The sequence below is a fragment of the Aricia agestis genome, chromosome 5 (genome assembly GCF_905147365.1).
Source record: "Aricia agestis chromosome 5, ilAriAges1.1, whole genome shotgun sequence".
Classification (NCBI taxonomy): Eukaryota; Metazoa; Arthropoda; class Insecta; order Lepidoptera; family Lycaenidae; genus Aricia; species Aricia agestis.
This window is the reverse complement of record NC_056410.1, coordinates 3,792,982-3,808,307: the sequence shown is the minus strand read 5'-3', so window position 1 is coordinate 3,808,307 and position 15,326 is coordinate 3,792,982. Positions and strand designations below refer to the sequence as shown.

General features: G+C 38.2%; 1 protein-coding gene across 2 annotated transcripts in view; it reads right to left on the bottom strand.

The window, feature by feature from the left end:
- Positions 1-627: 627 nt before the first annotated feature.
- LOC121726964 (sphingolipid delta(4)-desaturase/C4-monooxygenase DES2) overlaps positions 628-15,326 on the bottom strand; it is a 32,563-nt gene continuing 17,864 nt past the window's right edge. The window contains exons 3-8 of one of the 2 annotated variants that reach the window (XR_006035600.1): positions 8,806-8,945; positions 5,615-5,828; positions 4,443-4,508; positions 3,424-3,569; positions 1,220-1,421; positions 628-795 (exon numbers count right to left, since the gene is read on the bottom strand). Coding sequence is in view for 1 of the 2 variants with exons in the window: in XM_042114623.1 (XP_041970557.1) it covers positions 1,281-1,421; positions 3,424-3,569; positions 4,443-4,508; positions 5,615-5,828; positions 8,806-8,945 (707 nt within the window). In the remaining variant the exon portion in view is untranslated. Of the gene's footprint in view, positions 796-1,108; positions 1,422-3,423; positions 3,570-4,442; positions 4,509-5,614; positions 5,829-8,805; positions 8,946-15,326 lie in introns of those variants that run through there. The other variant, XM_042114623.1, reaches the window with a different exon arrangement.

Genomic DNA, 15,326 nt, shown 5'->3' with positions numbered 1-15,326 from the left:
TATACTACGAAAGAAGAATTTATGAAGTGGGCTAATGATCTTTTTATTAATTAATAATGCACAGTGTTCGTCCTTCCCGCATCCTCACGCGACGATCGAACGGTAGATCGAGAGAGATTCTCTGCGTAGTGCGCGAAAATGATGACGCCGAGTGGCTTGATGAAACCGATGTTGATCTTCAACTTCAACTTGATGAAACCGATGTTGACTTGCAAGATGCTTATCCAGTTATTGGTGTTGAAGAAAGTCTTGCTAATCCGTGGTCCGAAAATATTGTACATTAAATAATGTTCATGTACTAGTACAAAAAACTTTTTCGCATTTCTTTCATTATTTTTATGTCAGTCAAAAACAAACTGCAACCTTTCTGTCTACCTCTGAACGTTTATTATAGTAGTCTTTAATTTTCTATAATAAAATTAGATGATACTTATACCAGTATTTTTTTATAAATAAAAAGTAGATTCTTTGCAGATACGAAAAAATACACGTGATATAGGGGGGAGGGGGGAGGGGTAGTCTTAAACCTCACCACGTATCACCAAGGGGGAGGGGGGGTCAAAAAATGCCAAAAAAAACATCACGTGATTAATGGACAGCCCCTTGACACAACGCGACCAAACTACGTAAGTCTCCCATCTGCCTAGGAATCAACTTCTCTGATGGTACAATTTATCTTTTTTATTGTAATATAACACAAAACAGTATGCCCGCTACATACAAAGACATAACTGCACAGTTTGACCGCCAGATATCACTTAGTTTTGTGACTGAACTGTGCCGTTTTATCGTTACAGTACTCCCAAATTAATAATGCGCATGAACATCTTCGCTAATTATCGTAATCACGGAAACACCCGAATCTAATGCTTTTGCATTTTGCACCTTTTTTAAAAGAAATAGAAGTAAATATTATATTATTATAGTCGGTACTTGGTGGCTGTCGCCGACCCGTCAATTGTCTCTATTTTTGCCGCATGCGCCACAACCTTTTATTGCGCATGTCCAAATCATGTCATGCCATGGCAACGCCACTAACAAGTTGCTTATATTTGGTTACGGTCAAGTCGTAAACAGTTGGCGTTGCCAGGACATGACATGATTTGGACATGCGCAATAAAAGGTTTTGTGGCATCGTCTTCCGACGCTCGGGAAAAACAATCGTTGCCGCACAGTGACGAAAATTTTTATGAGCATTATCACTTTGGGAGCACTGTACGTGTAGCAGGGCGCAACAATAAATGCAAACCAGAACGACATATCGTATCGCAGGGTATACATTAGCTCTCGAGGCCGAAGTGCTTGCGCTTGATGCGCGCGTAGGGTCCGATATCGGGGTCCATGACGAAGTCCCACAGCACCGCCGACCAGCTGTGGTGCTGCGGTAGGTCGTCGTAGAACTCGGGGGCTATGCGCTTCACCTGAAAAGAAACAAGTTAATTTTAAAGTCCATCGCCGCTTTACACACTATTGATTATGCGCTTCATCTGCAATAAAAGTATTTTTTATCTATCAGATCGGATCTATTATCGTTAATCAAAATAGTATTGGTTAATAAATCAAAATAATTTTACGTTTGGTATGGTAGGAAACCCGAACTGCTAATACAAGTTGTACCCAGGAAAATTGTTAATCGCTAGACGCTAAGTCTTGGAAACTTGCTACTTGTTTCTCTCACCTGCATGAAATTATTGTACACTAGATGTCCCGCGCGGCTTCGCCCGCGTAAATTAGGAATTTTACAGAAACCGTACATTTTCCCATAAAAAATATTTCCCCCGTTTTTCCCACATTTTCCTGAGTTTCTTCGGTCGTATTAGTCTTAGCGTGATAATATAATATAGCCTATAGTCTTACTCGATAAATGATCTATCTAACACTGAGATAAGTTTTTAAATCGGACCTGTAGTTCCTGAGATTGACGCGTTCAAGCAAACATTCTCTTCAGGTTTATAATATTAATTATCGCTTGACAAACTCGAGTCTCGATCTAAAAGACTATGAAATGGTATAATATGGTAGTGATGATGATGATGAATGTAATTTGCTTAGTAGCATATGCTTGCTGTTCTTAAAACAACGCCGAAACTCCCAAACTTGTATCTATAAAGAATCAGGAGTTCTCTCAGCACCTTCCGAACCACGGTATACCAGGTATATCTCGGTGCAAAATCTTACTTGTTGGTAGCATATGCTTAGAATACTTCTCACGAAACCGAAGTCACCACATGTTTCCCTATAAGTTGAGGAGTTCCCTCGATTACTTACGGATCCTTCATCAGATCACCATCTTTGTGAATATAGTAACAAATTGGGATGATACCCTATATACCAAAAGAAAAATTTTGAAAATCGGTTAACAAACGGCGGAGTCATCGTTGAATATAAGAAAACGAACATAACACCTCCCCCATTTTGAAAGTCGGTTAAAATGGTAGCCTATGTGTTATTCTGATGTATAAGCTATATTATTGTAAAGTTTCATTAAAATCCGTTCGGTAGTTTTTGCGTGAAAGAGTAACAAACATCCATACATCCACACATCCATACATCCATACATCCAAACAAACTTTCGCCTTTATAATATTAGTAGGATGCGAGTAAATAATTACATGCGAGTGAGTACGCCTAGCGCGTACACGTGTAAGCAATAATAAAGCTGCGCACACATTGTGACGAGGCGGGGCGCATTTTTGATACAATTATATATTATGACCGAGCGCGCGACTGGCAATAAAAAATGTGTAAAAAATGTGGGCCGCCTACTTCAGTCCAACTATAAGGCTTCAATCTCTAAATCAGCGGACAGCGGGGCGGGAACGACGGCAGCGCGAGACGTGCCGTTCGCCGTGAGACGGCTTATCCATATAAATCTATGCATTAGGTACGTGCCGCTGCCGCCCCGTTGCCCGCTGATTTCGGACTGAAGTCTATGAAATTTATCCACAGTGGAACAAAGAACTTCCTCCTTTTTGGAAGCCAGTCAAAAATGTGCGCGTACATTGTGGTAATGCACCTGCTGCGCCTCAACACACTGTTCGCGGAGCTTTATAGGGGACCATCACACGATTTTCATAAATTTTAGACAACCGCCTCTCCTTTAAAACCATCTCAATAATTAAAATTTGGTTATTCAATTTATTGAATTTAAAATGTAATGTCACAAGACTTAGGCCCACCTTGTCACAACATGTCACACCTTGTCGACCCCCTCCCGCCCCCTTTAGGCTGCGTTTCCACTGAAGCGGAGCGGAGCTTAGCGGTGCCCGAATTGACCTATCGTGCTATTCCAGCGGAATGACAGCGAAGATTTCAAGCATGGTCAATTCGGCACCGCTTAGCTCCGCTTCGCTTCAGTGGAAACGCAGTCTTAGGTGTGACATACTGTTTGGATGATCCCTAGATAGTAGTTTATATTGTCACCTCGGGCAGTCTGCTGCCGGGCACCGCGGGGAAGTCGTGGTGCTCGTTGTGGTAGCCCACGTTGAAGGTGATCCAGTTGAGCGGCCCGTAGTACGAGTACGTCTCGAAACCCTTGCGGAACATGTAGTGCTCCGATATGAAGTGCCCTGAAATTACATTGTATACAGTTATTAGTGTTACTACTACTACCTACTTAATATTATACCCATGTTTGAATTCAATTGTTATGCGACAGCCGGGTGCCGCTTGGGGATTGATGGGTTAATATTGACCCCCCCCCCCCCCCCTCTAGTAGTCGTAATACAAAGATAAACATTAATAAACAAAAAACTAAGAGGTACTAGAAGTTTCAAAATATATTTATCTCGGGATTACTAATTTAATTTGTAATCTTTATTGCAAATCGTGTAGTATTCACGCGACTTGATAGTGTAAGCCGAATATGATGAATCAGTCACGTACGCGATACACACGCCAAATCAATAATAATTGTTGGAATTACATAATTTTAACGTGGGAGAGCCATGCTTCGGCACGAATGGACCGGCTCGACCGGAGAAATACCACGTTCTCTGCTAAAATGAAAAATCTTTCAAGGAGATTTTGGCATGTGGAAGAAATAACTAAAGCGTTAAGCGATCATCTGGTACAGTGTCACTGGAGAGCAGCGCTGCCAGACTCTTTTTGTGCCAAGTCGGGACTTTGAAACTTTTTGAGAGATAGAGCCTGTCCCGCGCGGAACATTCAATTTCATGAAAAAATCGGGACGTCTGGTAACGCCGCTGAAGAGGCACTGTTACAGAACCACACACTTCCTGTCAATGTTATCCAACTATCATTACACGTGGCTGAGCTTAATATCTAAAGCTACACTAGTGTCATAATGAATCAGACAGACATTTCATTCCATGGAAATGTTATCCACATACTATTTAACATCATTGTTAGCCTGTTTCTGGGCATCATATTATTATCATATAATGATATAAGTTAATAAATAGAGAAACTCAAAAATGTACCTGCTACAGGATGTATGCCCATCGACAGTAGGGATCCAATCAGCAAATATCCTAAAACTTTGCCACCTGGAAAGAAAAACGAAAAATTTAAATACAACACACTAGTAGAGTTAAAATATATACTTACTGTAGAGTTAAAATATAATATACTTAATACAAGTAACTAGATGACGCCCGCAATTCCGATTATCGCGCGGGAATCGTACATTTTTTCGTCACAAAAACTATCCCGGGGCTGAAAGTATCTACATAACAAGCATATTCAGCAAAATCGGTTCAGCGGTTCGGGCATGAAAAGGTTACAGACAGACAGAAACACTTTCACGTATATTATATGTATAACATTAATAGTATAGAGGATTATTTCTAGGAATTTCCCTCACACAGATTTAATGGAATCATTATTCTTGTAAGATCAAGTGATCAGCCTACAATTTCCCAACCACTCGAACATAATTTCTTGTAAATTCAACGTGAAAATAGAAGTCACTGGCTTTTCTATTCTTCTTCTTTTTTTCTATAATAATAATTATTAACGTATAAAGTTCTGACCCCTTTAATATATTTTTTTCCCACCTTTTGGTCTTGCCTAGCCTAGGTTGCCGACCGCTGCTTACAATCACTGAACTGAGGAAAAACGTTGCATTGGTAAGAATAGCAGTACTTATTACGTAAATCGCGTTTGTAATCACTTTCCTTTTATTATATTGACACATAACATGTTTCAACAAAATCGAGTTATCCTATAAGTTCAGTACTTAGTTATTTACTACGATTTAATAGAAGTTAAACGCCTTTTGGCTATTTACTACTAAAATCTCTCTCTTTCTTTTGTTTTATGGAGAAAGAAGAAGGTATGATATATACCAGCAGGTTTAGGATAACAGTAAGTAACTGTCACTTTGTCTCTTCTTCCGTAGCTAAAGAAACCTACCTTCTATGGTGTCAATGACCATGCTAAGCCTGATGGTGATAAAGTGAGCATGATATCCGTTTTCAGTTTTCACCAATCGTGTCCCATAAAGACCATTCATTACCCATTTCTTAAGATTTAACTTACACCTATTATGTCTCCTTTATAGGAGTATTATAGGAGTATTAAGAGTCATCGCAAAATACCACCAAGGTCGCCACTGGCATAGTGAAAACAGCCACTAACTTCTAAAACTCACCAAAAACTTTGATGACTACGGCGTCGAAGAACAGCTGTATGATCAAGTTGGTGAGCTCCATGGGCGAGGGCGGCTTGGGCCTGACCACCAGCGGTCGCAGCGAATAGAAGAACGGCTGCAGGAACAGCCACAGCAGCTTGCCGCCCGTTGTGCAGAACAGCTTCGCTTCCACCAGCGTCGGCAAGTCCACGTCGATCACCTCGTCGCCTTGGTACTAAACAACATGTTCTGTTAGTATTACCACGCTAGATAAAAAGCATAATTTTATAATATTATAATTAAATATAATATATAAGGGGGCAAACGAGCAAACGGGTCACCTGATAGAAAGCAACTACCGTCGCCCATGGACACTCGCAACATTAGAAGAGCTGCAGGTGCGTTGCCGACCTTAAAACGTTTACGGTAGGATAGTTATAATATTATTTCTTATTATATCCTTTTGCACTATCTTAATTCTTATCCTATGTCCCTTTCTGAAATACTTTGTCTCCATACCAAAATCAATCAAATTCAGTTTAGCGGCGCGTGCAGAGGACAAATTGACACACAAATATTTTACATATTACATAATATGACATGTGGAAATGAGGGAAAATCATTAAATAATAACGCTTTAAAAACATTGTGAATGATTTAACAAAGTACGATTCACCACGCAAATACTAAATACAGCAGATATTGTGAACATTTATAAGATATCTACAAAATTTTAAGTGTGATGACTGACGAGTTGATGATACAGGATAATAAACAAAATTTATAATCAATCTATACTAATATTATAAAGCGGAAGAGTTTGTTAGTTTGTTTGTTTGAACGCGCTAATCTTAGAAACTACTGGTCCCACTTGAAAAATTATTACAGTGTTAAATAGTCCATTTATCGAGGAAGGCTATAGGCTATATTTTATCACGCTAAGACTTATAGGAGCGAAGAAATAGAGGAAAATGTGGAAAAAACGGGGCAAATTATTTGAAAGGGCTTATCTCACGAACAGTAGTTTTAGAGTAGAGCATTTTTTCTGTTATTTGGATCAGATAAGAAGTAGACAACGTGAAGAATCATAGGTTTTTTTGTGGACTAATTTTTCTGTGAAATATCTAATTTACGAACGTCTTTATTAAGAACGTCTAGTACTTAATACTTAAAAACGTGATTAGGGGCTTTATGTTTGGTTTAACCATATTATTATCATTGAAAAATTTCTGTTTGCGATAAAATCGGCATAGTATAACAATATGTACATGCTAAGTCATTAAATAAATATGGCGACACCTGATTCATGAAGTTGATCAATAAACATATTTTCAAATATAGCCAAATGTTTGCCAGACAATGATTACAATTCCTGCACTATCTACGTCCGGTGGATTGTCATAGCACACAGCATTTAAATCTATGTACATTTAGGATTGGCAAAGAAGGAAAAAGCAAATACAAACCAAGTTCTATGTCACGGGCAATTCAAGCGCTTAGTGTCATGGCCACGGTTATGCAACGAGAAAACTGCTCTAAGAATGAATAAGAATAAGAACATTTTTATTTTGTCACCACACAACACAATAATATGTAAAACACAATACATACATAATATTGTGTGATGTCAAAATTGGCCCAAGCTCAGCTATACGCAGCAGCCAGCAAGCTAGCTCGCTGCACTGGTATTCTGCAAGGGCCAATGAGTGACTTCACCACAAAATAAAGGGAAAAACTATACAATACTCTTATAATTAACTTACAATAAAAGCTAACATTAATTTAAACAAAAAACAAAAACACTAATAGTACATATATACAAAATCTTTGAAAAATACACACTCAGTGCTGTTGGCTCATTACTGGCTATTATGTCAATTGGCAAATTGTTAAGGCCGCCATGATGAAAGGAGAATGAAGAAAAGAATCGCACTACGACCGATACGAATCCAATCACAGCCTGTAGCCAAGACTTTTCTGTATCGCATCTTTATAGAATCGTCATCAAAATGTATAGAATGGACTTTAGACGACTCGAACGTCAACGTCATATTCACGAACCCTTATGTCAATTCCATACAATTTGATAGGCGATTCTATAGAGAAGCGATAAACAAAAGCTCTTGGCTAAGGGGACAGGGGCCCTATTCTCGTGCCGATCAAATTGCAGGCTATCACACTCGCGAGTGAGTCAACCTGCGCCCGAAGCAACATTCGAATCATGAAAATAGGCCCCCTGTTCCCGTGAGCTGTTTGGACTCTGAAGTCAGAAGTAGACATAGATGATAGAACTAAACATAATGCCCCACCGGTTTCGGCGACGATGGCCGGTTTCATTGAAACCGATTGCGCAGGACACAAGAGCACTCTCTATTCCTTTACTCTCATAAACCAGTGGGATGGACGACCATCACGACTGGCGAGAGATCAAGCGCAGGACCGACATTTTACATGCCCATCCGATGCATGGATCATCTTACTTATCATACAATCAGGTGATCAGCCTGCATTGCCCGAACCAAACTTTGAAATATTACGTTTCCAACGCAGGAATCGAGCCCAAGTCCTACAGGCGGCTCCAAGTTAAGAGCCACGCTCTAAACCACTGGACCACGGACGCGTTTTAGACAAAACGTTTGCGTTTTAGCTATCCTATGATAGCTATAACGCACTATATCCAACTTCGGTTATCTCATTTCTCTTCGTCGTCAGTGAATCTCGGTTGGGATTGGCATCTGATCGGGCGTAGTGCACAACTGGTCTAAGTGTTGAGCATACTGTCTTTATCAGTCATCCAATGACCACAACAATGGACAACAAATCAGCTGACAAGGAAGAGCTATAAAATATTTGATTGCAGTATTGTTCCAAATTAAGTCATTATAGTTCATCCTTGATAGAGAGTATTTCCTCAGCTTAATTAATAATTTCAAATTCGATTTCTACCATGAACTCTACATGCTGTTTTCAAAAGCCACTGTATACGGAAAGGCCGTTCCAGTCGGACTGAACGCAGGCCTTTCTGAGCGCACACGTTCACACAGACCGAGCTGGCAGACGGGTCATGCCACGAGAGCCAATCCTTAAAGCCTATTTAAACGAATCTGGGTTAAAAATGTTAAAATTAACTACAGACATGACATGGATATCTAACTAATCAAGGGTTATTTGTAACTCAAATGCGCAAGCGAGATAATTATAATCTAACTTACCCTATGGTGTTCCAAGTGATACTTTCTGAAGCTGATCGATATAGGGATGCCTATGGGCAGGTTGGCGAAGAACCCAAACAGTCTGTTGTGCAGCGGCCGGTTGTGACCGAAGGCTAAGTTGTGAGCTATTTCGTGGATTGCTGAAAACAAACAATAATTACATATTTCAGTAACAATACATAATACATTTATTTACACCCTTACTATTGAAAGAACCCCACTGTGTACCCATTATACCTCCTTGTCACATACGTAAGCATAAAGCACTTGACAAAGACCTTGTGAGTCTTTTTATTTAAGCAGGAGGTTTTGTAGTACATACTACATGGTAATATTTAAAAGGAATAAGGTATTTTTTAGGGTTCCGTACAAAAAGGGTGAAAATGGGACCCTATTCATGAGACTTCGTTGTCTGTCCGTCTGTCTGTCTTCAGGCTGTATCTCAAGAACCCCTATAGCTAGGGTTCTGAAATTTTCACAGGTTGTGTATCATATAACAGCAAATACTAAAAACAAAATAAAATTAATATTTAAAGGGTATTTTTGCTCGATATCAATAATAACAGTTCAACACTTTAGTGGCTAGTTACTGCTAAGCGCTAGCCAATACTAGCCCTCAATGCACCAAAATGTCTGACGACAAGATGTGAGGTCGTCATTACTCATTCCCTACATTTATCGTGGTTATTGCCTGTAATGACCAAGATACGCAGTAGGCGATTGACAACTCTTTGAAAGATTGTCGGTAGGCAAATACGATTAGTGGTAATCTGGAGTGGACGAGATAAGATAATATCTCATATCACACGTATTATGTGATTATTTACTCACTAATATGAGTACACCTTGACATTGCGAACTGAAATCCTTAACATCTATAGTAATATTATAAAGCGGAAGATTTTGTTTGTTTGTTTGAACGCGCTAAACTCTGGAACTACTGGTCCGATTTGAAAAACTCTTTCAGTTGCCCATTTGTCGAGGAAGGCTATACAGGGTGTAACAAAAATAAGTGATAATACTTAAGGGTGTGTACGTGTTCCTTGTAGAGAGTTCACTGTGAAAGTAGCAGCGCTGAAAGACCAAAAAATTTTTTCACTTTTGTATGGGCAAGGGTCCGAGCGTCACGAGTTTCCCCATACAAAAGTGAAAAATTTTTTTGGCCTTTCGGCGCTGCTACTTTCACAGTGAACTCTCTACAAGGAACACGTACACACCCTTAAGTATTATCACTTATTTTTGTTACACCCTGTAGTATAGGCTATATATTATCACGCTAAGACTAATAGGAGCGCCGAAGAAATAGAGGAAAATGTGGAAAAAACGGGAGAAAATTATTTAAAAGCGCTTATAACTTATTTAAACGCGCTAATCTCAGGAACTACTGGTCCGATTTGAAAATTTCTTTCAGTGTTAGATAGCCCATTTATCGAGGAAGGCTATGGTATAGGTTATATTTTATCACGCTAAGCCCCAATTTCACCAACGACTGTTAAAGTTAACGCTCGAATTAGAATCACGTCACCTCTTTCATTTTTCTTATCAATGAAAGAGAAGACATGACATTTTAACAAGCTGTTAACACTAATAGACGTTGGTGAAATTGGGGCTAAGACTAATTAGAGCGAAGAAATAGAGGAAAATGTAGAAAAAACGGGGGATATTATTTGAAAGGGCTTATCTCACGAACTACTGGAGCAATTTTTCTGTTATTTGGCACAGATAAGAAGTAGACCACGTGAAGGATCATAGGCTATTTTTTGTGGACTAATTTGTCTGTGAAATATCTGATTACCGGGCGAAGCCGCGCGGAACGTCTAGTATTATGATACATGCGAATGTGTGTCTGTCTGAGTTTCTGCTGCGAAAAATGTACGGTTCATGCGCGATAAACAAATTTTGGCGCAACGGAGTTGCGGGCTTCATCTAGTATGTAGATAATTTCACTATTTGTGACAAAGACGCAATGTTATCTAATATATTTTTGAGTAAGTATCTATCTATATATTAATACGTGAGAGAAAAACTTTGTAACACTTTTTACGAAAAATGGGGAAACGTAGGTGCATGAAATTTTGCACAGTTATAGTTTACTAGCTGTTGCCCGCGTCTTCAGTTTATAGCGCGCGATGGTAGGCGCGATGTCAACAAAATTGGTGTCAAAAGCTTTTATAAAAGAACCCTGGTACCCCTTAAATCAATACAGCTGTGCAGTGTGCACACAATAAGTATTTCATTTTTTTATATTAAACTTTATATTTTATGCCAAATTTTAAAGCTTATTTAGCCTCCCAATTACACAACTTTAGGCTGCGTTTCCACTGAAGCGGAGCGGAGCTTAGCGGTGCCCGAATTGACCAATCGTGCTATTCCAGCGGAATGACAGCAAAGATTTCGAGTATTTTTGAGCATGGTGATTGGTCAATTCGACACCGCTAAGCTCCGCTCCGCTTCAGTGGAAACGCAGCCTTACCCATAAAATATTTATCATTGATAGGTTTAGGGTTACGTCACTGCACAGATAAAGTAGGTACTGAGTTATTTAATACCGTAGAATAGATATAACAATCGAAAAAATCAAAACTTAAGTATAAGATGATACCACATCTTATAGAAAGACTTTTGAGCAAGCGTCAGCGCGATGTAGAAGACGCACGGCGCCATCTATTATGAATTTTTATAACTAACTTAATTTGAACAAATTTACGCATTTTCACCCCCTTACAACCCTTTTTTCCAGTAAAAAAGTAGCCTATGTCCTTTCTCAGGCTTTAGGCTATCTATATACAAAATTTCATTACAATCGGTTCGGTAGTTTTGGCGTTTGGCGTGAAAGCGAGACTGACAGACAGACAGACAGAGACACTTTCGCATTTATAATATTAGTATAGATTATGTGCACACTGCACAGCTGGTTTTGGGTATTTTGATTAATTAAGGGCCGCGCTACACCGGAATGGCAGCGGCAAGGCGAGCACTTTCAGCGCTGCCATTCCGGTGTAACGTGGTCCTAAGAGGGGTACCACTTACCAGGGTTTTAAAGTTTTTAAATTTGACACAAATTTTGTTGACACCGCGCGCTATAAATTAAAGTCCGCGCGGACGGAGACGGAGCGGGCAACAGCTAGTTATGAATAAAAACAATAATATATAATAAAGTAGGTATGATTAGTTATGTTACAATAATGAAGTAAAAATTAAAACGCCATCTTTTTTCATATATTAGAATTAAAATGTTGATTGCATTGATATATTTTCTGGATGGAATACAGGCCAACACGGTATACTCGAACTCCTTAGAAATGCAGTAGGAGTTCTATAAGATAGATTGATTATTATTATACCAAGTGATTATATTATTAAACATAATATTCTAACGTATTAAAAACTATAAACAAAAACATACTAACAACTAATAAGTATGATTAGTTCTATGGTACAATAAATTAAAAAATAAAACGCCATCTGTTGAATCGTATTAGAACTAAAATGTTCATTGCGTCGATATATTTCTGGATTTTTTATAATATTATACATAAAATATGTTTAAGATTTTTGAAATTTTATTTTAATACACATCCAAGACCCAGGAACATTGAAAACTTTTTGTTCCGCCTGCGGGACTCGAACCCAGGACCCCCGGGATGAGCGCTGGCCACGCGCAATGCGAATTCATTTTCATCGATATTTTCATGGAAATAAGATATTTTCCCACATCAAAATGTAGCCTATGTCCTTTCTCAGACTCTAGAATAACTGTGTACAAAATTTCATTGCAATCGGTTCAGTAGTTTTGGCGTGAAAGCGAGACAGACAGATACAGAAGACAGACAGAGATACTTTCGCATTTATAATATTAGTATGGATATGGAGAAGGAGTGCATCGAGCGAATATTATTTTAAAAATATATGCATTTATCATATATATTTTTAACAAATAAAACGTTACACACACTACAGCACTACTACTAAGGAAGATGACAGATTTTTGAGTGACAAGCCTATACTTACGAATTATACTCTTTTATTTATGGATGAAGTCTGTTGACAACAAGTTGACAAATTGAAAATGGGTTATAGTGTTTTTTATTTAATTTAAGATACTATTAGACAACGCTTAAACGGTCAGTATGAGATCAGATGAGTCCCAGAGACAAGAGTTGAAAAAATATATTATGATAAAGTTAATATTTTTTTACAAAATATAGGTAGTTATAGTCCTAATGTCGTTGCAAGTAAGGTCGAATTTCGACCATTGGGCGATCTCTAGTCTTAATAAGATATAATAAGAGGGCGGACTCTCTAACGGTACTATTATCAGTGACATAAAACTAGAAGAAGGTAACGTCCTTAAGGAACTTAAAGCTCTAGATAGCACAAAAGCAGCAGGTCTCGATAATGTACCTCCGATTTTCCTTAAATGTACTGCAGAAGCTTAAATGTAATACATGAGCCGTTGACAAATCTTTATAATAAATGCTTGGCAGAAGGCGTGTGCTCAACGGCATGGAAATCTGCCAGAATCACCCCAATTCATAAGGGAGGCTCCAAAACAGATATAACTAATTACCGACCAATCTCGATACTTCCAGCATTATCTAAATTACTCGAAAGGCTAGTACATAACTACATATACCCACTATCACACAGAAATATCCTTCAACAACAGCATGGTTTCGTCCGTAATCGCTCTACTGTAACAAACCTTATGGTTTATACCAATCAACTTTTTACAAATCTGGATTGGAATAAACAAACAGATAGTATATACACAGATTTTAGAAAGGCTTTCGATCGCGTCGACCATAAACTATTACTTGAAAAAATCGCTTTTAACGGTATCCGTGGTAATCTATGGAGATGGTTTAAATCTTATGTCACAAATAGGACGCAGAAAGTTGTCATTAATGGGTATGAATCTAACTTTGATACTAATTTTATAACGTCAGGAGTGCCTCAAGGGTCTATCCTTGGCCCCCTGCTGTTCATCATCTACATAAACGATGGTCACAAATGTTCAAAAATTGTAAATTTCTACTATATGCAGACGACTTAAAGATTTATCGCACCGTTGACAATGCTGATGACCAGAGGGGGCTTCAGGAGGATCTTAATAGATTTGCTAACTATTGTGATGCCAATAAATTACAGCTAAGTTTAAATAAATGTAAAACAATCTCTTTTACCAGAAAACGTCGACCCATAATACATAACTACTCCATAGATGGCCATAATTTAGAAAAAGTCTTCACTATTCGTGACCTTGGGGTTATATTGGATGCCAAGTTGACGCTGGACACTCATGTAGATACTATTTGCAGTAAAGCTTTTAAGATGTACGGTTTTGTATTAAGAGCTAGTAACGATTTCAAACGACCTAGTACATATCTATATTTATACAAAACCTTAATTCGCTCACAACTAGAATATGCTTCATGTATATGGGATCCGATGTACGCAGGATACTCACACTACCTAGAAAAAGTGCAGAAAAGTTTCTTACGTTGTGTACAATATAAGTGTCGGTTAAACTACCTATCGTACCCTAAGGCCCACTTGCGCCAAAACTTTGAGTTAAATAAATAACCCGGGGCTTAATAACTCAGTGTTAACGTTTTTAATTTTTAACTCATACTTACTACATATTGCACCAGAAGAATTTATCCCAGAGTCAACTAACCCGGGCTTATGTCATGTTCATTCATTCTTTTTACATCCAGCCAAATATGATAGAGCGAATGCTGAATAATTTAAGTGTACTGCTCTCTATCGCTCCACAGTACTTTAAATAAGGCTATCTCCTTATGTCAGATTTGAAATGACACGTGGTTCTATGTCGCATTGTGTTGTGAATTGTGATATTTTGTGCAAATAAATTAAGCGGAAAATGATAAAAATTGGGAAGAAACACTTGTGTCCAATGTTTATCTAGTCTACCTATTTATAAAGGATTTCACTAAAGACGCACTAATCCAATGATATTATTATTAAACTTTGGTAGGGAATAACTTTTTATGCTCATTTGTATATTGCAATTATTTTCAATTTTATTTAATAAAAAGAGAACAGTTTCTTTTTCTAGGCGAAATCTTCGATGGAAATCTTTGTCTCTTTGTGAGTAAATCGGGACCCTAAACAGACCGGTCCCTTCAACAATTCTTCTGTAATACGAGTCTCTTCTGTAAATTCGAAATATAATTTAACTCAGAGTTAAGCGTATTAACCCAGTCTGGCGCAAGTGGGCCTAAGTTACTAGAAAAGTATAAATTACTAAGCTTAAAATGTAGAAGAATGCAACTTCAGATGGTGTTATTGTATGACATCTGCCACAATAAATATGACTGTATCGATATTGTAAATGACCTTAGTTACAGAGTACCTCTCAGAACACACAAAAGAGCTGCTTCTGAAGTATTTACGACAAGATTATCTTGTACTAATGCAGGTCTCCGTGCACCAACTAATCATATGCTTGCCTTATACAACAGACACTTTAACCATATAGATATTAATGCCAATAA